Raw genomic sequence first — 21855 nt, 5'->3', positions numbered from 1 at the left:
GTTACATGCATGAGCACAAACATAAGGAATTACCTTAACTGAAGTGTGACCAGCAGGGAGCTTTCTCAAGAAATCACCACAGTAAAAAAAGAAACCATTATACCCAAAAGATTATAAAAAGAATTATAAAAATAATATGCAGAAGGAGTGAAAACGAACAGATCTAACAAGACAATGAACACTCTCTCTCTCAACCAGTGGTGGTTTGTAATGCAAGAAGCTGATTTGAAAAACTCTCCTTAAATTAAATTAATGCCAAATAATCATGAAATATTTTTTATTAGCACAATGTGCCTGGTGTCAGTGCATGTCAACATCCTTTGGTTCTGACTTGTTTAATTTCTGTGTGAATGCCTATATTACCTGAGTGAAGGGCACCAGCCAAATGAGAGGGTAAGCAAGTCCTTGATCTTTTGCAAAGCAGGTGACCAGAGGCTGTACTTTAAATTAGTTGCTTTCAGATTTTTCCATGGCCACTGCTCTATGCGCCCCGGAATAGCCCCACATTTATTGGGAGCAAATTAATATTGTTTTAGTATTTTCTTTAAATATAATATGATTGGACAATCGTCGATGCACTACTTCAAGTTCATGTCAAAGTTGCCCAATGCACCCCCGCCATTAACATAACTACAGATGGGCAAGCGCGACTTTACAGAGATGGCAACTTCAAGTGGAACTTCAGAAATCAAATTTGGTTATTTCTTTAATGAAACATTCCTTCATAAATCATTCAGTAGAAGAAGAAAAAAAAGATAAAAAGGAGCTTGAACCTGACCAACCTGACTTACGAATTCACCAGCAGTCAAGTAACTATTTATCTGTATGTCTGTATGTTCCGCATATAATCTTAAGTCAGACACGATAAGCTACTTTGAAACCTGGACACCCCAGCACATCCACCTTATTTCATTCCTTCAACACATTAAAAAGCAATTTCAACCAAAATCAGTACACCTGGGGGGTTTTCTGGTATGTTTTTGAAATTCAAGGGAATGAAAACAATATGGTGGACCAAAATTTTTCCACATGAAAAGTGTATTGGGGGTCATTACTTATATTTTGTTAGAAGTGACAGTTTTAACTGGCAATGCTAAAGGAAAGGTTGTGTTTTTTCTATGCATCCCTATGATACCCACTGACATGCCTTTAAGTAACCTCTATATACAGTGAGATTTGCCATGACTATAAAAAAGACTGAATGACAGTCACTGAGAGTAGCAGGCATTATGTTTGAAAATTCATGCTTTCCCTATTGTCATCTATGTGTTGCTTTCTACAGACACCAAAACATTTATACATTTATGCACCAAAGGGAAAAACCAAAAATATTGTATATCACAAAGCATTAGATTAATTAATTACCTATATTGCACTGGGCAGAGTGATAACTTTGAGGACAGGGATCTATGCCAGCAATCGGAAGGTTAATGGTTGAAATCCCGTAAATGCCAGAAGTGACTATAATCCATTGAGCCCCTGAGCAAGGCTCTTAACCTGAAATTGCCGCGTCCTCGGTATGACATTAATCTGCACCCAGCCCTGCAAGCAGGTGGGTGTGGCAACACACTGTAATCAGCATGTGCTCCCAACTGCTCTCTCTATATTTCACTAAAGTAAAGAAGAACAAAATGATACACTATATGACTTTGTAAATGAAATATCACTGAATTAATTTAAATATGTTATTGTTTCATTTTCTCATTCCCACAAATGCTGATGTTCTAGATATAAGAAGCGCAGGAAACACTGGGTAGTTTAAGCTAATCTATGTGTATAAAACAGACTGATCTGGACCATATTTTGCATAGTTGCTGTTTAAGACCACATGGACAAGATTAACTACTTTGGAACCTAAAATTGTACCCCTTTTGCCCTTTCTTTATGCTACAGTTTCTTCTCCAGTGCCACCTGGTGAAACATCGAAACAGACTGAAGCCAGACTAGCAGACTAAATGACCAGAGTTTAACATTAGCTACCTGGGCAACATCACATGATACTTCTAACTACTGTAATATTTAAAGGAAAGTGCTTTTGCTTTGGCAGTAAAACACAAAGAAAAATCAAAGGGTTACTATTTAACTCCTTCCTTGTTGGCTTTTCTTCATAACGTAAGCACTACAAACTGTTATCTCGAACTAAGAGGACAAGTCAAACATGACAGTATTAATGGTTTCAACACATAATGGAATTACAGCAGTTCTTAATTCCAAATGGACCCAAAAAGAACACATTTTTTAATAGATGAAAGAAGAGACATTGATAGAGAGGCAGTGTGGATGACAGATGGGACAGCTAGCAGAAACAACAGGGTCATTATTTAAAAAACACCTAAACCTTTGCTTTCTTTCTTTAACCCATTCTACAAATATACTTGGGCAGGTACTTCAGCTAGTACAAAATAACAAATGCTAGGTCTTCTGTGACTTACTGCACAATAACAATACTATAACTGACATTCTACTTTATAGGCCCTTGATTCACATCGTCATAACAGTGAGCACTCCATCCTACTTCCAGACCCTTTCACCACAACTTGCGGTCCCCACTCCCACCCTGCGAGGTGAACCTTTGACTGTGCTCCATTCCTGACTAATTGCTCCCTGACTGTAGATAGGGAGGCTCTTAGAAATTCTTAACATAGATGTACTTCCACTGCCGCTACAATTTGGATGGGCAGCACTTCTGGGTCATACATACCCCTACATAATACAGAACACTTACATAGACTACATCTCTCAGACTCCTCTGCAGAAGGCCGCAAGATACTGCTTTTGTCAGCTAGTCAGCAAGGGCACTAAAACAACTTTACCAAAAATCTTTTCGATATGCTTCCTGGGTAATGCACACCTCAGTGTCTCATCTAGGATGCATAATGCAGCACAATTCCTTCCATTATCCTACTTTACTTGATTTGAGATTGTGCCATGTGCTATTTACGTACCTAAAGTGATTATAAAAAAGCTGTCAAAGATGTTATGTTTTCTAAAATCTTTGAGGTTTTCCTATGACCAGCAGTAATTTACAAGCAGAAAAAATAGGTAAAACTTACTTCTATTTTGAAAAAATGTCCACAATTCAATGCTTCACCTGAAGAACTTTCGTGACCTTTTTTTAAATTTGAAATCATTCATTCCTTTCATTTCTTTTTTCAGCATAGAATTAAATTTCACGTTTTACCATTTGCAGAGGTGCACCACTGTGAAGTTATACTAGCACTTTATAATAAACCTTATAAATAATCACATGAAGAAAGTATATTTCATAAACAGAATATAGCAGTAAGAAAATACTTCACCCATATTTCATCTACCTGTATGCTTTGTACAGCTAATTAATGAGATTCCGACAAGAAGCTTTTGCTGTTTACACAGCTGCATTTCAGTGTTGCAATCTTATGCCAGACCACAATCACCCCACATATACTGTGATGAGGATATATGTTCTGTTCTTGTTATATTTTTCAAATTTGTAACACTGCAGTGATTTAATATTTAGTATTTACTCATATCTACAGTTAGAGAATTTGAAGGAAAATTGAATGATTGTATATAATGATAGCTAAAAGGAATACACTTGACTTGACGCAGGTTAGTATGATTAGAAAAGTTTTGTACATTTGGGAATTTACAAAATTTGATAAAAAAGTAAAACTATCATCTTCCTGGATGGATAGGAGGGCATTCCTTCTTGAAATATTTAATCTTTCATTGGGTACAATGGTATTGCTAATCTCAAACCACACTAGAAATGAAAACAACTAATTCAAGAAATACAGTATCTGTTTGTTTTCACCTCATTATCCTTAAATGGATAAGCCACAGTAAGTACTATGTATCCAAAAATCTTGACTCTAAAAATCAAGAATCTCTATATATAAAAGTCAATGTATGTGTGTGTGTGCATGTATGTACTGTATGTTCCAGCATTACTTCCGAACGGCTGAAGCGATTTTCATGAAACTTGGTACACATGTTTCTCATTGGACGAATACAAATACTGTAGGGTGAAATCAACCCTAACCCACCCACTTCTGGGTAGGGTGGGCGTGATCTTACGGTCTTGTATGCATGTTATCATTAAGTTGACACTTGGAACGACCACCAGAGGGTGAACTGGAGGTGACTGCCAGCATTCTTTATGTTTGAGTGCCACCGCACCCCTGTTGCTTTTGAAATTAATTACAGTTGGCTGCTTCCGAGCGTCAACTGGATGATATCATACATACAAGACAAGCACATTAGTGAGTCTTCATTGTTTGTTAATTTATTTTTATTTTTAAAGTTGTGCTTTTTTTAATAATATTTTTCTCAAACAATTAAAAAAAAAAGATACTTTATATTCCTCCCGGGCAACGCTGGGTATTTCAGCTAGTATAATAATGAAAATCATCAAACTGATAGATAAACAGAAAACAGAAAAAGTACTCCTCCAACACTATGTTTCCAATTACATATTTCAACAGACTCTCTTCGTTTTTGTGGGAGCAGTTGGTAGCTGCATTTTGTAGTTTGTCAAATGTTTTTTCGTTTTATAGTAAGAACCTTGGGCCCAAAGTTGCTTGCTTTTCTCTAGCATATGTGCAATGCTGGAGTGGTTCCTTTCATTTTCAAGTTTGCCATTTGCTAGATGTATGTACAGTTCTATTTAGGTTTTGACCTCTTCCTGACTATGCGTTAATGTGCATCTTTGCATACACAAATGTGTTGGTCTGTTAAAGGCTTTAAGAATCACACATAAAAATAAAATGTGTGGCTGTTCACTCTGTGAGAAACTGTATACCATAACTAAAACAGGAACTGCAGAGAAAAATACAATGAAAACAATGTTTTCTTTATTCTGCGTATTTATTTTCAACAGTTTAACAAAATCATTTGAGCAAATTTAACTTAAAGGCTTTCTCAAAAAACATTCTAGAAGATGCTCCAGATAGTATTTCTTTTTTTGTGATACCATACTGGTTACCATTGTAATACATAACTGGTAGTGGCTTTGTCTGCTGCAAAAGCAATGTTCCACTCAACAAGTTGCCTTTTAAACATTACACTTCTACTTTAATGCATTTAATTCAGATGTGAAGCATCCCTTTTATATATCCATAAAGTTTAATAAAATATAATATGTTTTGCTAATTTAAATAATATACCTGCTATTAAAATGTCAAAGGACCTATCAATAACTGACTATTATTATGATGGCTAAAAGAAATGTATTATTTTTCTGTTACCAATGAATTCTATACATATACAGTACACTTGATCTCTAAAAGAAGCTTGTTTTGTTTGAACTGATGTCAGAATATTACTATGTGCAGGCAGAACTAATTTCATTGTGTGTTTTCAATGCATTTTTTAAATTGAATAGCCCCCTTCACTATTAAAACTATGTGGATCTGGCCCATAGAAATGAATATAGTAAAACTACATTCATTATCAACTAAGGTTTAAAAGTGAAACTATACATGATAAAGCTTTTCTCATTATTCTCACATCTTCTTTTTAAATAAGACTATGGGGCTTTGGTTAACCGGATATATAATATTAAGAGATTGGTATTTTCGGATATGTATAATATCCGTTTCAACAATACAGAGAGATTAAAGTAATCCAACTAAACAAAGAAAACTGAAGAAAAATCTTCTGTAAATGTCATTCTACAAAAATGAGCGAGTGTTACCTCCTTTGGCTGAAATAATTGAGACGGTTCTTGTAGTATTTTCATCTCAATGGGGAATTGATTTACTAGTATGTTTTGGGTCATTGTCATGTTGCATGGTCCAGTTCCGCTTCTACATAGTGCATGCTTCACAGTTGGTATGAAGTTTATGCTGTGTTTGGTTTTTTCACTGGTCTTTTTGGCAAATGTCAGTCTGGCCTACTTTCAAACTTTATGGCTGATTTCAAAATCTTTTGAGATCTTTTAAATCCCTTCCCAGACTCATAGGCTGCTACAATCTTTTCTGAAGTCCTCTGACAGCTCTTTTGTTCTCACCATGGTGCTCACTCTCACTTCAACAGTAAAAACAATATTTGGAATTAACTTTTCATCAAGATTGCATTGAATTTTGATTCCGTGTTTGGACTTACATTGTGACAACGCAACATATAACTGGCAGTGAGTGAATATCATTTCTTTCTAATAATTAAAATGACTTTTTCGAATGTTTATCCAGGCTCTTTCTTCTTCACCTAGTCTGATGTGTCATCTAGAACGTATAAAATTATTGTCCTGATAAAATTTATAAGAGCTGAGAGCGCAGGAAGAGTGTCTGCCAAAAGCATTCACACGACTGAGGTTAGATGACTGTGGTCTTGTTTGAAACTAGTTGTAAGTAGGGCGTGACTTGAAAGGATCTCATGTTAAAAGTCTCTGTCTCACGGGACTTCATACCACACCAACTTTTTTGGAATCGCTTAATTCTCGCTAGTAACACTAATTTGACGATCTACAAGTCTCCGACTTAAAGTTTAAATCCCAAAAATATATTCGATCTCCTTTCGTTGTTCTGTTATTTCACCAAGTAATAATTTCCATTTGTTTGCACTAATGTCATCTTTCCTATCCTTGTTTTGAGACGTTCGAATATTTGTACTTCCATTATCTCTCTATCGCCAACATTTTTGAATTCTTTATGACATTCTACTTTGTCATCTACTCTTTATCCTTTATTTCCATCCCTGGGCATGGACTCGTCCTGTGGGATGTATAAGTTCTCTCCAAGAAAATCATGTCTTGTCTCCTTCCAAGATTTTTTTTATAATGGAGAGACAATTTCGGTTACAAGGGTTGCTAAAGAAAAATATTGAAAGTCTGAAATGTCTACATGTAAGAAGTACCTCTTTGGTACTAAAAGATGCTAAATCAGTTACATTTTAAACACCTTCTGTAAAAACAATTGGCAATGAAAAATTTTCTGATGGAACTATTGCATATACCTTGACACTGATTATGCTTGACCCTACATAAAAGGGTTGTTATGTACACTATTACACTTTTACCAGTGTTTATTATTTGTGTTTTTAGGGTGTTGGTTTGCAAAGCACTTCATGACAGTGTTACTACATAATATAAAGACTGATTAGTTAATTGGACAATAGTATACCTCTAACTTGGCAGTTTAGAATCATTCATATTCCTGCACAGTTCCTAAAATTTAGTAATCATCTTAAGTATCAATTTCACATCTCACAACTGAGGAAAGCAATTTTGATTCTGATTCATGCTGAATATGATGGCTTATATTGCCGATGAGCTCTTTTTTAATAAAAAAAAAAATTCCAACTCAAAATCTAGTGATATACTGCACTGATCAGAACCTCGGGAAAATATGGCGCTATTTTTGTTAATTGATCAGCAAGAATCTACACGCGTCACTGATTAAGCACGTGTATACCCAAAATTAAGTGAGAAAAGAAAAACAAGTGCAGAACTCCTTCAGATCCCCTCTGAGATCTGATTCAGTGTTTCAGTCAGTTGTTATTTACATAGTGCTTTACTCAGATACATATTATAAATCATAAAAGAAGATAACAACAGAACAACAGCTCAATTCCCATAAGGTTTCCAAAATGAAATCGTGCTGAGATCCCAACGGGCTTAATACAATTGATGTATTTTTATACAGAGTTCTTCCACTTATAAATCTTACACTATACATCATTACAAATCAAATACAGTTATATTACATGCAAACAAAAACTGAAAACTCACTGGTGAATACAGAAACAACATGTAGAAATGTCTACATATATGTACCTGGATGGAGCAGAAGTTCATCACAGGGTGATGAATGTACAGAAAATGAACAAGTTCATTCTTTACAGATACCAACTATTAAAGTACCTAAGGAGATTCTGGATTTTTACGTTACTGAATAAAAAGCTTGCCCAAACAGCTGCCAGGAGGAAAGCTAGGCTCTGCCCTTGGATGCTCCTTTCATGTGCTATTTGTATCTGGCTCAACCACTCAAAATAGTTTGCTTTAAAACATCAAAGTAAGGTGGAGATGTGCTTTCCTTCTTTGCTCAGGGAGCATTTTGCTTGCTATTCTTTTGCAAAAACCTTTTTAGATGCCATCTTATTTAGCTTTTGTGACCCTTTTGCACACCACATGGACTTTCTTCTTGTCTAAAAATATTTACACATTTTCTTGTGCTTTGTCACCTTGTGTTATATGATTAACTGGCTGCTTTTTTCTTTTCGTAAAGTGAGAAAAGTACAGTAACTGTTCAAGATGGCTGCTGTTGTCCTTAATCAAATTGGAAGCCTTTATAAGGCAGCACGTCTTACATATGTCCTGAAGAGAAAGAAGCTCTGTGCCAGTAATCTTCTGAGCTGACTTCACCATACTTTGCAGTGTTTTCCAATCCTGACTTCAGCAGTTGCAATAGCAAGATGTAATGTGGGTGGTGGGTATGGACTCTACAAAAAATCTGTAGAGTTTTTACTCTACATTTGAAAAATATATACTGTATGTTATGTTAAATTGGTGATATTTACAAAACCTGTACTGAGTGAATGTAGGTGTGCCACCATATATCACCTATGATAAACCAGTACCAAGACATCCTACCTTCCAGGAAATGATGCTGGAATAGACACAATTTCCAAGCTGTCTATGGTTCTTTAATGGGAAAAACTGGTTAAAAATTGGTGAGTGACAGCACAACAATAATGAATCAAAGCACTAGTGGACATGCAAGAAGTACATATTTCATACTGAAGGTCCCACTATTGATGCAGGGATGGTTCTGAACTGAAACTAAACGTTTTATAATGATTTAAAACTGCGCCAGGGTTCAAAAAGGGTGAAAACAGTCAACAAGGAAGGAAATGAAAATACTTTCTTAACTGTGAAAAGTGGACATGACACCTTGAAGAGATGTTCCTTGGACAGTTTGAACACAACATTGTTTTTTCATTTAGTTTCTTTTTTGTCTACAGTTTGAACACAACATTGTTTTTTCATTTAGTTTCTTTTTTGTCTAAGGTTTTCCTATTCTAAAGAAGAAGGGATAATCTATAGTACAGATCAGGACTTCATTTCTTGATGTTAGATTATCTTAGTCCAGAGAATAGAGGTGTACAGCATGGATATAATTTGATACTAACCCTCACCTATTCTGTTTCTCTTCTCGGTACTCAAATGTGGCACTTGGTGCCATGGCCCACCTGCCAAGTTGTTGTGCCAGCCTATGGTAAAGTCATCCTTGATGAAGGATCGCTGGAATCATGGGAAAGAGAGGTCCTTTCATCAGATTGGCTGGCCCAGCACTGTTTCAGCTGTGTAATGGCCAAATGGGGGAGGCAGCTTGATGGACGAGGTCTCCAGGACTCTAAAGAAATCCAAATCATATTATGTGATGTCATCCACTGTTAAATTCTGCTACGTACTTCTAAATTTTTTATTTTTATACTGTATTGAGGATTTGTTCTGTTCTGTGTATTGTATTGTATTGACCCCCTTCTTTTTGACACCCATTGCACGCCCAACCTACCTGGAAAGGGGTTTCTCTTTGAACTGCCTTTCCCGAGGTTTCTTCCATTTTTTTTCCCAACTGGGTTTTTTTTGGGAGTTTTTCCTTGTCTTCTTAGATAGTCAAGGCTGGGGGGCTGTCAAGAGGCAGGGCCTGTTAAAGCCCATTGTGGCAATCCTTGTGTGATTTTGGGCTATACAAAAATAAATTGTATTGTATTATAATTGTAAGGACAGTCTCTCCCTCTCTATGGTGAGTAAAAATATACTCCATAAGCACACTTATAAGGATTAGGGTGAGTTCATCTAAATATATTTATAGGTGCTGAAAGTGCTCAAAAATATCACTTGTAGGTATACTCCTATATAAGTTTAGTTCCAGGAGGCAGGGAATTCTTAAAATAAATTCCAAAGGCTGCTAAGATTTTTTTTTAGTCCCTTTATATAATGAAAAGGTAGATGAAGCCTTCATAACAAATAGTGGAGAGGGTACTACAAGTAGAGTTCCCTGACTTCAGAGAAACTGAAGACAAACAGGTTTGCCATAATGTGACTAAGCAGACAGGATATCTGAAAGACCCTTAATGTATCATAAATGTAACAAAGGAGGGCAAGAACTACCTTTAAAGCTTTTAGAGACTAACTCTTCAGACGGGAAATGGTTTGTTGATAGGTCTGCAAATAACCACTATTAATTAAGCTCTGGCTCAAAGCACATTGCAAGGTAAAAACTCTGTTCCAGGAAAAGGAAGTGTGAAGATAAGATAAAAGCAGTTTTAAAAATACTTTATATCGCAAAATTTTTAAGCAAATAATTTTATTTGGGTTGTTTCAGGCTGTTTCAAATGAGTATCATATTTCATGTTAGAGTATATACGCTTCACTATTCACAACCAGTTTTTTGGAAGAAATTAGGAGAAATATTCATACAGGTTTGCCTGTACAGTACTTGAACTACTGCACTATAAAATAAACACACTGATATTCCAACCAGTAACCTAATATCATTGAAAAATGTCCCTGGAATGCCAGTCACATGAAGCCCGAGTCACAGGCCTGTCACCACAATCTTATCTAACTGGCACTGCACCTAATGTTGCAGTTCCAGTTCAGTAATTCTGTACATCATGTTGGCTTGTCAAGGGTGGCTAAGCAATTGCCTTGGACAAATCTGCTTTTTTTCACAGCATCCAATTAAAAATTCTAAAATTGTCAAATTCTTATTAAGGTAATTGCAGTAAATATTCCTACAGGTTGATATGGCTTAAAGAGACTTTACTGAGGTTATTTAAGCCTTTCAATACAGATCCTCAAGTTCAAATATAATCAATTCAATTTTAAAACATTTTATGCAAGGTTAGTAGAAAAGGAAGCTGGGGTTCTAAATGAAATGTAAACAAAGAGCAAACATCAATTAACAATTACCTTGATTTAGATCTATCCATTCAGATTTATAATCTGCTTTTTCAGGGCAGGATCATGGTGGAGCAGGAGCACATCCTAGCAAACATATGCAAGGCAGGAACACTCACCTCAACAAAGCACCAGTCCATCACACACACAAAACACATCTTTGGATTGTGAGAGGAAATTGGAACACCCGGAGGCAACCCATGTGGACATGGGAAGAACTTACAAACTCTGGGATGCCCACCCTTGTCTTCTTATTGTGAAGCAGCAGCACTACCATTGCACCACTGTGCCACTCATTTTTAATTAGATAAAATTTTAGAATATATAATATCTCAAATTTTAATGTTGCATCTTAGTAGACTAAAATACAAATTATCAATAAGTGCAAAGAAAAAGCATCATTTGAACATTATTTCTATCTTGTTAGGAAATGGAAATAGTAAAAAAAAAAAAACTTAACTACTTTAGTCTTGTATAGAATCCTACTGAGGTTATTTATCACTGAAAGTGAATTTCACAAGTAATTTGCTGTATCATCTTAAAACTTTGTACAATCCATAAATTGTAAGTCTCACTCCAAATAAGATATTCTGCTTGTTGTATAGCTGTGAATAATTTTAGACATGCTTTTGTTCACAGAGAATGTGGTTTAAGTGAATTCCAACAAATGCTGGGGTTGGTTATTTAGATAAATAATACTGACATTGTTAAAATGGTCATTCTATTCCAAAAAATATGAAGCAGACAGTTTCAGCAACTGCTCCAACCATATCTAAAAACACCGTCACAAAAAAGCGTACTTGTTATCCTAACACAAATGTATTTGTTGTACTAAGAATTGAAAATTCAAATGTGTGCTTATTCTTATAAATGTTCTTATTGGAATGAATTAATTAATTATTTCTCTCTATTATATATAATAAAACAATCTTGGGTCGAGACTTAATGTTCTCTGAGAAACTTTAATGGCCCGGGAGACAAGGAAGTGAGACAAAAGGAGAGCTGCTTTTAAATGATCGACGTGCAGCGCGACATGAAGATCACACAGCACGCCACAAGCAGCAGCAAGCCAAATGATTGAGCATAGAGGAGGTAAAAAAAAAATTTTTTTGTTTCCCATTGTATCACCATTTAAGAGGGGGATTCGGAGGAGCAACTACATCTCCTTAGTGTGAGTTCAGCCCTTCTCTTCAAAATGTGAGAGGCAGAGACGTGAAGTGGCTGACACGTAGCACGCCCCGGGTGGGTGGGGAGGGGAATAACTCATTCACTACAGCTTTATTACTGGCAAATATCAAGAAATAAAAAATGACTGGAAAATGAATGAAATGAAAATAAAAATCTCTTTAAATTGTATATCCGGTTAACCAAACCTGGGGGTGGGCGAGCTAATCAAGCAGTGAACGGAGCCCCCTAGTATTTTTATAACATGCATATTTTTCTTTACATATTGCAAGCTGTTTTCTTTTCAGTATTATTTTTGTTGCATTTATTTATATGCTATAAATTACATACTGTTTTATTTTTAATATTGTGCTAAGCTGTGCATAAATTTGTTTTATAAAATAAATTCAATTAATAATGATGATGATTATAATTATGATTACTATTGTAAGAAGAGCATGGTGGCAAAGTGTAGTACTGCTGCCCTATGGACCAAAAATCTTGGGTATGAATCCTGTGTCCAGATGTTTTTTTGTGTGATGTTTGCATTCTCTTCATATGTTTGTGTGGGTTTTTCTTCAGGTACTCTGGTTTTCTTGCAACAACCCCAGAGATGTGCAGGTTAGATTAATTGGTGATTCCAAATCCTCTCCTGTGTGAGTGTGAGTGCAGATGTTCATGTGAGCCACAGCTGTTTCCGGTCTGAAGTAGATTATAATAATTATTTTTTTATTCTATAATCTGTTTATCTCCTTTAGGGTCATAGGTTGTGGTATCTGATGCCCTTCAAAGTGGCAATGGGTAATGGCAGGAACTAATATTGTATAGAGGACAGTTAACTATATATTATTATTATTTTGCGGTGGGCTGGCGCCTTGCCCAGGGTATGTTTCCTGCCTTGCGCCCTATGTTCACTGAGATTGGCTCCAGCAGACCCCCATGACCCTGTAGTTAGGATATAGCGGGTTGGATAATGGATGGATGGATGGATTATTATTATTATTATGAATAATAGTATATTATTATTATCATCATTTATTTTTAAGCCTACCTAATACAGTTTACCCAAGTGTGATTTCTGGACTTCTAACATATGTCCTGAAGTGTGTAAAAAAAACAATAAGGAGAACTTAAAAGGGGCATCAACATTTATGCTATTTATTACATGATATAGTCCTTTAGTAATACCATTCTTAATTGTCACTTAAATAATAGATGATCACATTCAAATGCTGCATTCTTACTTCATGATTGATACCTATTTATAATTTTTGATGCCTTTGACTTTATTTTTTTATGGAGAGAATTCCACATTATATTTGAACAAAAAGAAACTTCATCATGCGGAAAGAAATTGAGCACTTGTTTTAAATATACAAAGGAGTAAAGTTAATAAAAGGTATGGATCCAAACTAATTAGCAAATAATATGAAAAACTGAACAAATTTTGAAAATGTGTATAAAAATACAAGCTGAATCAATCTTTAATTCTTTAATATTGCCTGAATTATCTTTGCCTTGTCAAAGCAAAGTGACTTCAAGAAACATTTTTTGCTTGCACTCGGTGATGCTTGTTATAATTAAAGTGCACCAGCTGCTAGGATTATGAATTACAGACCCAGAAACCTGAAAATCCTAATGAATAAGCTCCTCACTTCTCCTTTCTGATCGGAGAAATGGCAGCCATACTCCACGCCACAGCAGTTTACTGCCAGCCTGACTGATGTGGCCAGTCACTCCTACAAGTAGAGTCTAAACTCCATTGCCTCTTTTTCAGTAAACTTTCCCTTCAATTGCTTTCTGCATCATATTCTATTAATAAATATAAATGAAGACAATTTAACTACAAGCATGTACAGCTGCTAAGGGTAACACATTTCTGTCTTTTATTCAAATCTGTTGATGCCTTATTTTCAATTGTGGCATTGAGAAATGCCGACATGGATGGTCACATTTAATGAGACTCGGTGTGAAATTGGTGAATTCTAGCAGCTGCTGCATAAAGTATTATGGTTTTCTGCCTCATACACTACAACAGAACTGAAACAAACAAGTTTCCACAGGGGAAATAAAGCAGGCACCTGACTTATACAGTATGATGTAGTCTCCCAGATGTGCTTTAATAAGGTAGTGACATTTAATCGGATAAAGGGAACTGTAAAGTTGAAGTAACTGAAGTAGCTGCCTCTTTCATTACATGATGTTATTAAAAATACTCCCACCACTGTAGCAAAATAAATGTAAAGACGTGTGTGTGTGTCATTATTTTCTATCAGCAGTATTAGCAACAGAGCACAGAGTGTTGCTGGCTGTTTTTTTGATGGTAAATTATATACAGTAGGGCTATGTGACTGTATGTTTTACTATTCATTACTTGAAACAACAAAGCAAAAAGCTTAATGTTATTCTTTTAAGTGTATGATCTAGACTTAGTCTTATTGCAACATTTTGTCATTTTCTACCAAACACTCAAATATTTTGTATGTATATAACGACTTTTGTAAGTTGCCTACTTCCTAAAGATATTAATAGATTGTCAACAACATATAATATTTACTTATTCCCAACAGTACTGAGAATGACAAGAATGATACTTTAATAATAATAATATTAATATTAATAATACTAGAATATTAGATTCACAAATAAAAACTAAACTTCTCGCTGAATGTGGAATTAACAACAATCTGTCCTTCAGGACCTGTAGACTAAAGATTTAGGGGATCAGGTTTCTTTGGAAGTGAATGTAGTTCCTGTACAAAGAGTAAGTAACTTTAACTCCTTAGGGGTTCTGCATTACTGAGGATTCCTCCAAACCACCTATCTTATTAAAAAAGTTTGGCCACATTTTTACATTGCTGTCATACATGTGCGATTAGGAGGCAGCTAAAGGGCTTGAGTAATTGTAATACTGCATCAGACCAGGGGGTGGCGGAGTGTGCTGACTGTCTCTCTCAGTTCCTTGCAGACCATTCCCAGGAAATCCTACCAGGTTCCAGTGCCTCTGATGATGTCACTTCCGGTCCTGAAGATGTCACTTTCGGTTCCGACAAATATGACATAATTTCCTCCACCAGCCCTTAAAACCGCCATCTTAATTCCACGTATTCAGTTCTGTTTTGGACTCAGTCTTGTAAACTGCTCAATCATTTTCAACCTTTTGCAGCCAGGTTCATAATATATGGGTGGCTTCCCCAAACCTTTTTGACTGTCTGGAGTCTTTGTGACATGCTAAATTCTACATTTGCACAGTGGAGAGCATGCTGACTAGCCGCTCCATGATCTGGCATAGCTTTTATACAACAGCTAATTGCAAGACCCTGCAGGAAGTGTTTAAATAGTCCAACTGATCACTGGAGTCAAGGCACAATCCACAAAGGGCATTCACATCAAGAAACAATCAAAGAAAGCATGTTCCATCATCTCAGATTCCACACTAGGCAGTAACAAAATGTCAAACTCTTACTATGTGACGTTATACCACTTGATGACATACCCAGAACACTTACAAAGAAATTTTGATGTCAAGCTATTAAACTGTTAATTCACATCCAGACATTTCATTGTCTTCCACCAAAACTCCATTATGTAAGCACCTGCAGTACCAATTCAGTTTCTGATCATTGTGCAGTTTACTTATATTGTCCAATTATTAATTGCTCTGTCTCATACAAGTTGCAAGTTTACTCTTATTTTTAATTGGAAATAGGTACATATTTACTTATTAGGTTTTATTTGTCATTGCCTCTGTTTAGTTGTTTGTGTGTTCTCTCTCATTCTGCTGAGCACTGTATGGTCATCTCATGTTTTTGTGACAGAGGGACTAACATTAAATACTTTTCATTGTAGCATAAAATATAGTGACAATAGGTTAAAAATGAGCTAAGTAAAATTATCCTAGCACAACAATCAGATACAGTTATAAAATGCAAAGAGCAAAAAAGTACCACAGAGCTGACATTTTAATAGATAACCCATAAAATCATAACCAAAAAAAGAGACCAACACTGCTCAAATATATTCATCTACAAATCAAAGCTCACAGGATGTGGTCTTATCAAAGTAAAAAAGGACCCACTATAACCAAACCCACAACAAAAATAGAAAGCTGGGAGAGTTTGGTGCTTGGGAGGGGTGAGACAATATGTAGCAACCAATGATGTATGATACAATTACGTTCCACACTACATTATCATTGTTTTTTTTTTTCCATTCTTCTTATAGGCCTTTTGTGCTTCTAGTTTGCGTCACTGCCAAAGAGGCTGTGTTTGAAAGATAGAGAGAAGGACAGAAAAGACACGGAGATGTAGACCTAGTATTAAGGGAAGGTGTAATCTTTACAGATAGTACAAGAATTTACTCTTAAGTGCTGGCATAAGTGTGCCCATCAGAGTTAGCAAAATGTTAATCTGTAGTTATGATGGATCAAAATACACACCTTCTAGGCATATTTTAGACTGGCAATCACCATGGACATGTTGTTTATATTTGATAACTATTGAAGTGAAACATATAAACAGAACAACATGTAAAATGAGTTACTCAACAACTAAACTGAGTTGGTATTAACAATAACATGCAAATAATTATAGAAAAAAAGATGTTGACTGATTAAACCAGTTTGTCTATTGTCTTACATTCCACCATCTTATATTATGAGAATGCAGTTCTTAATATATACAGCATATACTGAATAATGTACTGTATTTTTTTCATAACCAATCTCCTCACAATTTACCAATATGCCATTTTTTTCTGATATAGAAACTAGCAGGAATACCCAGGAGTCTGGGGTTGGGGCACTGACTACATTGCAAAACATTATATAGCCTATGGTATTCCCAGGTACAAATGGGAAATTTGTGCAAACTGTGGCAGAGATCGGTTCAGTAGTGAGGATCTACATACTGGACAAGCACGCACAAACAAAACTTTTCAATCAGACTTTTAATCTACTGCTAAAACCTGTAACTGGGTCTGTACAATCTCAAAGTGTGTTCGATATCAGTAGTAAAGAAAAAACAATGCACTAAATAGATAATGGAGAACCAGCTGAACAAATATAGACAGTAATGAAATCTTATGTACTGTAATAGTAGGGCAGAGCATGAAAGCAGAAACAAATTTAGGAAACTGTAAGGCAGATCAAAAAATAAATAAATAAATAAGCATCACTATTTGCTTATGAAAGCTATGACTCTCCAAGTATTGGATTACAATGTTCGTATTCTTTTATGAGTATACTTTGTTTAGTCTGTGATGAAGGTAAATAAGCAGTTAAAGAAAATGAATGGCTGAAAAACCACACTGGCACAGTATTTATTTATTATTGTGGCTGGGTGGCCTAGTGGATATAAAACACAAGCTTGCAGGTTCAGCAGTCAACAATAACTCTCTTCATGACTCTGAGTGAATGACAATCCAAATGTACAAGCTACTCTATATACATGTCAAGCAACATGGGATGACGTTGGTTATGAATGCTGCTGCACATGATGAAGTTTATTTACTTTAAATACAAATATAATCCGACAAGAGTAAAATGTATACTACAGCAGACTTTCTTGAGTGGATACTTTGCAACCTCAATAGTAAAGAACCATTAATTTTCACATTTCTATACAAAAAAGCCATAATATTGTATATATGCATAAGGATGGCAATGATAGTCAATTAACTTCTCATCCAAAGTCCTAAGCAGACATTTGTTAATACCTAAAACATAAAAAAGAGAAATCATCCTAATTTATCTCTACTGAAAGCTTCTGGTGCAGGTGCAGCCAGGCAGAGCTTGTTTAGTTACAACTAATACTAGCTTACTGTTTAGAGGAGTGAGTTCAGCTTTGAAAACTGTACAATTAAAAGAAGCACTATAAATGATCTTATTTTAAATTAATGTATTTCTCAGTACACAGTGCAACGTAGTGCCCCATAGAGCCAAATGGAATTGATTTTCTTTATGAAAAGACAGAGACACATATCTAAAGTAGTAGACAGTAGTAGAAAGTAGTAGAACGCAAAAACAACATAGAAACAGAGTATCAGTGAAAAAAGTGATTGCTACTGTAATCAACTGATTTTGTCTTTGTGACTAAGTCTCAAATATGAGGTACAAAAATAATGAATAGATTCCTCAGAAAGAAATATTGTTCATGAAGCAATTCATGTATAAAATCAGTAAAACATACAAATCATCTTTCTGAAATGAAAACTAGAAATTCCCAGTTAGATCTCATGCTCATAATGCTCCACAAACTGATAGCTTTGTGCTTCTTATTAGTTATTGATAATGTCAAAATGCTGAAAGCACTCATTTATACTTCTGCAAACAAGACACCAAGATGGCTAGCTATGGTAAGAGAACAGCAAACATTTTGTCAACAATAGATATTTTCATCATAGAAAACTCTATTTCACTAACTGATTAGTAATTTACTATATGATACAGTACTGATCTACAATGTTAAAATTAAAAAGACAAATGTAATCTCCATTACAGATCAAAAAGATTAATTGAATACAGTAAATTAATGAGACAGGACAAATCTTTCCTTCATCTTCTCCAATACAGTGTCAGAAGTGGCAGTAGCATATTCTAAAACCAACAGGCACAAAGCAAGAGTTAATCCAAAATGCAACCCCAGCCTATTACGGAGTACAGTAATGCACTTACCCACACTTACACCAGAACAATTTGGAGGAGACAACAACAACTGATCTTACTGCATAGGCTTTTGAGAGAAAAAGAAGTTCATTGAGGAAGCCAAGTCATATACAGGAAGACTAGGTTGGTTTTGGTCACAACCATAAATGCTCATTTCATGCATAATCATACAAAAAAAGACTACAAATAATCAGATAGTTTTCACAGAAATCTGTTTTAAATTTTCCTTTGTTATTTGGGAAAATTAATTTGGGGAATTAAACACATCCATCCATCCTAACATTTTCTAATCAACTTAATTCAGTTCAGGGATGCAGGATACCAAAGACTATTCTGACAGCAGCAGACACATGGTAGGAACCATCCATGGACAGGAAAGCATTCAATTACTGGACATACTCATGCACAGACACATGACCAGATTGGAGTGGTCAAATAACTTAATAGTCAATTGTTTTGGGTTTGACAGAGAATTAGAATTTACAAAAAAATACATGCAACGAAGCAAACAGTAGAATTTACAATCTCCACAGTGCCTGAACTCGTATTCAAAGCAAGGACTTCTGAGGCAAAAGTGATAACCATACCACAACAAAATTAACAAATAAATGCAATCAATATAACAATGGTGTACATTTGATTTTAATTTTCCGTTTTTTATGTTTTTACACATAATTAATACACATTATACTGTAAATCAGTATGGACAACTACAGAATATTGTTTTAATTTATAAAAATGGAAAATACTGCATATTGTACATTAAATTACACAATACTATATTCATTGCATTGCGATTAACACACAGTTGCACTGATAAACACTCAACAACAAAGTAAACAAGAATATCTATGCATCCATCCATTTTCTAAACCCATTTTATCATGAACAAGGTCGCGGGGAAACTGGAGCCGAGCCCAGCAAGCATAGGGTGCAAGGCAGGAACAAACTTTAGACAGGGTGAACACACGCACACACACGTGCACACGCACAACAAACACACACGGGCGCGCGCACACAAACACATACACACACAGAGGCTATGGCCAATTTAGCGCTCCCAATCCACCTAACCTTCATGTCTTTGGACTGTGGGAGGAAACCTGAGCATCCGGGGAAAACCCACACAGACAGGGGGAAAACAGAAAACAAGAATACATTTGATACTAAAGGCATAAAAAGATGAACAACAAGCACTACATGTTCCAGAGCTGTATTTTGTCAGACAGATACTAAGAGAATTACTTCAACAAGTGAAGAATTCAATTTAAATTATGTACTATACAATTAACAGTGAATAGTATATTTTATTGTTAAAAATAATTTACTTAACGAGAAAACGAAATAGAAAATAAAGCATAAATTTCAGTTCATAAGAACAAAAATGATGTAAATTAAAACGTATTCAATTTAAACTTTCAGTTACTCTGGCAACATACAAAACCATTGTTTGTGTGTTGCTGTCGGGTGGCTCAAACTGAATGCTTAAAAGGACACAAACAAGAGAAACAGGCTGAAAATGCAAAATGAATAATGTATAACATCGATCATCTTTTTCAAAACAGAAGAAGCCAAGCAGCCAAGTCTCCGTCGAATGCCAAAGCATTCCTTTTATTAACGGCCATCGATTGAGAATGTAACTTCTGAGGAGAGAAGCATGCCTTTTAGTACATTAAGATATTACCAATCTTTCACTTCCCGTGTAATGACTTAGTACCTGTCCTAAACGTATTAAAAAAAAATCTAACTTCGCAATTGCACAGAGAGACAGTTATACCAAGCGCTTGTAAAACTGTTAAGCAGATGAAGGCCACACCTGATTTTACAAAACTAAAGGCAAAGTAAGAACGACGCGCATCCCTACAACTTTTAACTTGCATAGGACGCACGCCGTCTAATAATTTTATATATAACGTACATTTCAGAGGTGAATACTGTTTATTGTTTTAATGTGTTTATCAGAAAAATAAAATTTCAATTCTCTAAAAGTGAAAACTCGTCAGGCACATACGGTTAATGTAATATATTTTAATTAATCCTGTCTTTTTGATTCAGCCTTTGTTTTTCATTGTTACTGCGAATTATTTTCCACAAAATGCGGACATTTTCGTTACATGATATTAATTGTTAAAACGTAAAGATAATTCAGAAAATAAAATTCTATATTATTCCGATATATAAACGCATTGTATTACAACATTGCAGTATGGATATGAATTAGATAAAGATCCTTTAGAAGACAATTATGTGAATATTGCAAGCGCTGTTTCTGGTTTGTAATGGAAAGTCACAGTGTTAATACAATGCAAAGCAGAATTCAAAATTCCCGAGTTGCCGTTAACAAAGCAATTTCAGCACCACACGTCATTGACAGCAAAATCTGATATTCCGAGGAGAATAGCGTGAAAGCTTAAATGTAACACAAACAAAACAACAACATGCATAGAGAATCGATTAAAAATTCTCGAATGCAATCTAAACCGACCATTAGCACACTGCGGTTGTTTACATCAGGTTATCTTAGAAAATGTCTTTCATTTATTTTCTTATGTGAGCAGTCATGTCTTAACGGCATCAGACGCACCGCTGTATCCACCCAAACAGAGGTAGGTGGATCTGAGCCAGCAACATCACTCCTTAAAACTGACGAAAATACAAACACCTACCGAACATGTGGATATGTCCCTTGGTGATGGGGTTAAAACTGCCACACGACAGCAAAATAACATGCGTTTTGTTGGTTTCGGTCATGTTGGAATACGATCGCTGTGTTTTCTGCTTAAACCCAGTGCTTCTTTCCTTGCTCCTGAGCCTTGAACGTCCGCAGTAAATGAAGGCGAGGTTCTAACTGAATCCTACTGCTGCTACACTGCTGTTACACTCCCGATGCTGAGCTCCTGAGCCCAGACGCAATACGTCACTTCCGGATGAGAGAACTCTTTAAGAGAGCGCGCTTTTTTGTGTTTTGTTTTGTTTTGCTTTGATAACACACATGATCAAATATTCCTATCATAAATATACATTTCTGATTTAACCTATTGTATGACAAATAAACAGGTATTTAATTAAATACCATTTACCTGTTAAGTTATATAAAATTTCCACCTTGTTTTGTACATCTGTGTTTGTCTGAAAAAGC

At 35.5% G+C, this 21855-nt stretch overlaps 1 protein-coding gene across 1 annotated transcript in view; it reads right to left on the bottom strand.

Moving 5' to 3' along the window:
- Window positions 1-21608, bottom strand: part of nmnat2 (nicotinamide nucleotide adenylyltransferase 2) — a 347686-nt gene extending 326078 nt beyond the window's left edge. Inside the window, exon 1 of the mRNA XM_039734773.1 lies at window positions 21383-21608. Within this exon, the coding sequence (XP_039590707.1) occupies window positions 21383-21467 (85 nt within the window). The 5' untranslated portion in view covers window positions 21468-21608. The remainder of the gene's footprint in view (window positions 1-21382) is intronic.
- Between the last annotated feature and the right edge of the window lie 247 nt (window positions 21609-21855).

This window comes from Polypterus senegalus, chromosome 14, assembly GCF_016835505.1.
Source record: "Polypterus senegalus isolate Bchr_013 chromosome 14, ASM1683550v1, whole genome shotgun sequence".
NCBI classification, from domain to species: Eukaryota; Metazoa; Chordata; class Cladistia; order Polypteriformes; family Polypteridae; genus Polypterus; species Polypterus senegalus.
This window is presented reverse-complemented; position numbering and strand designations above follow the sequence as displayed.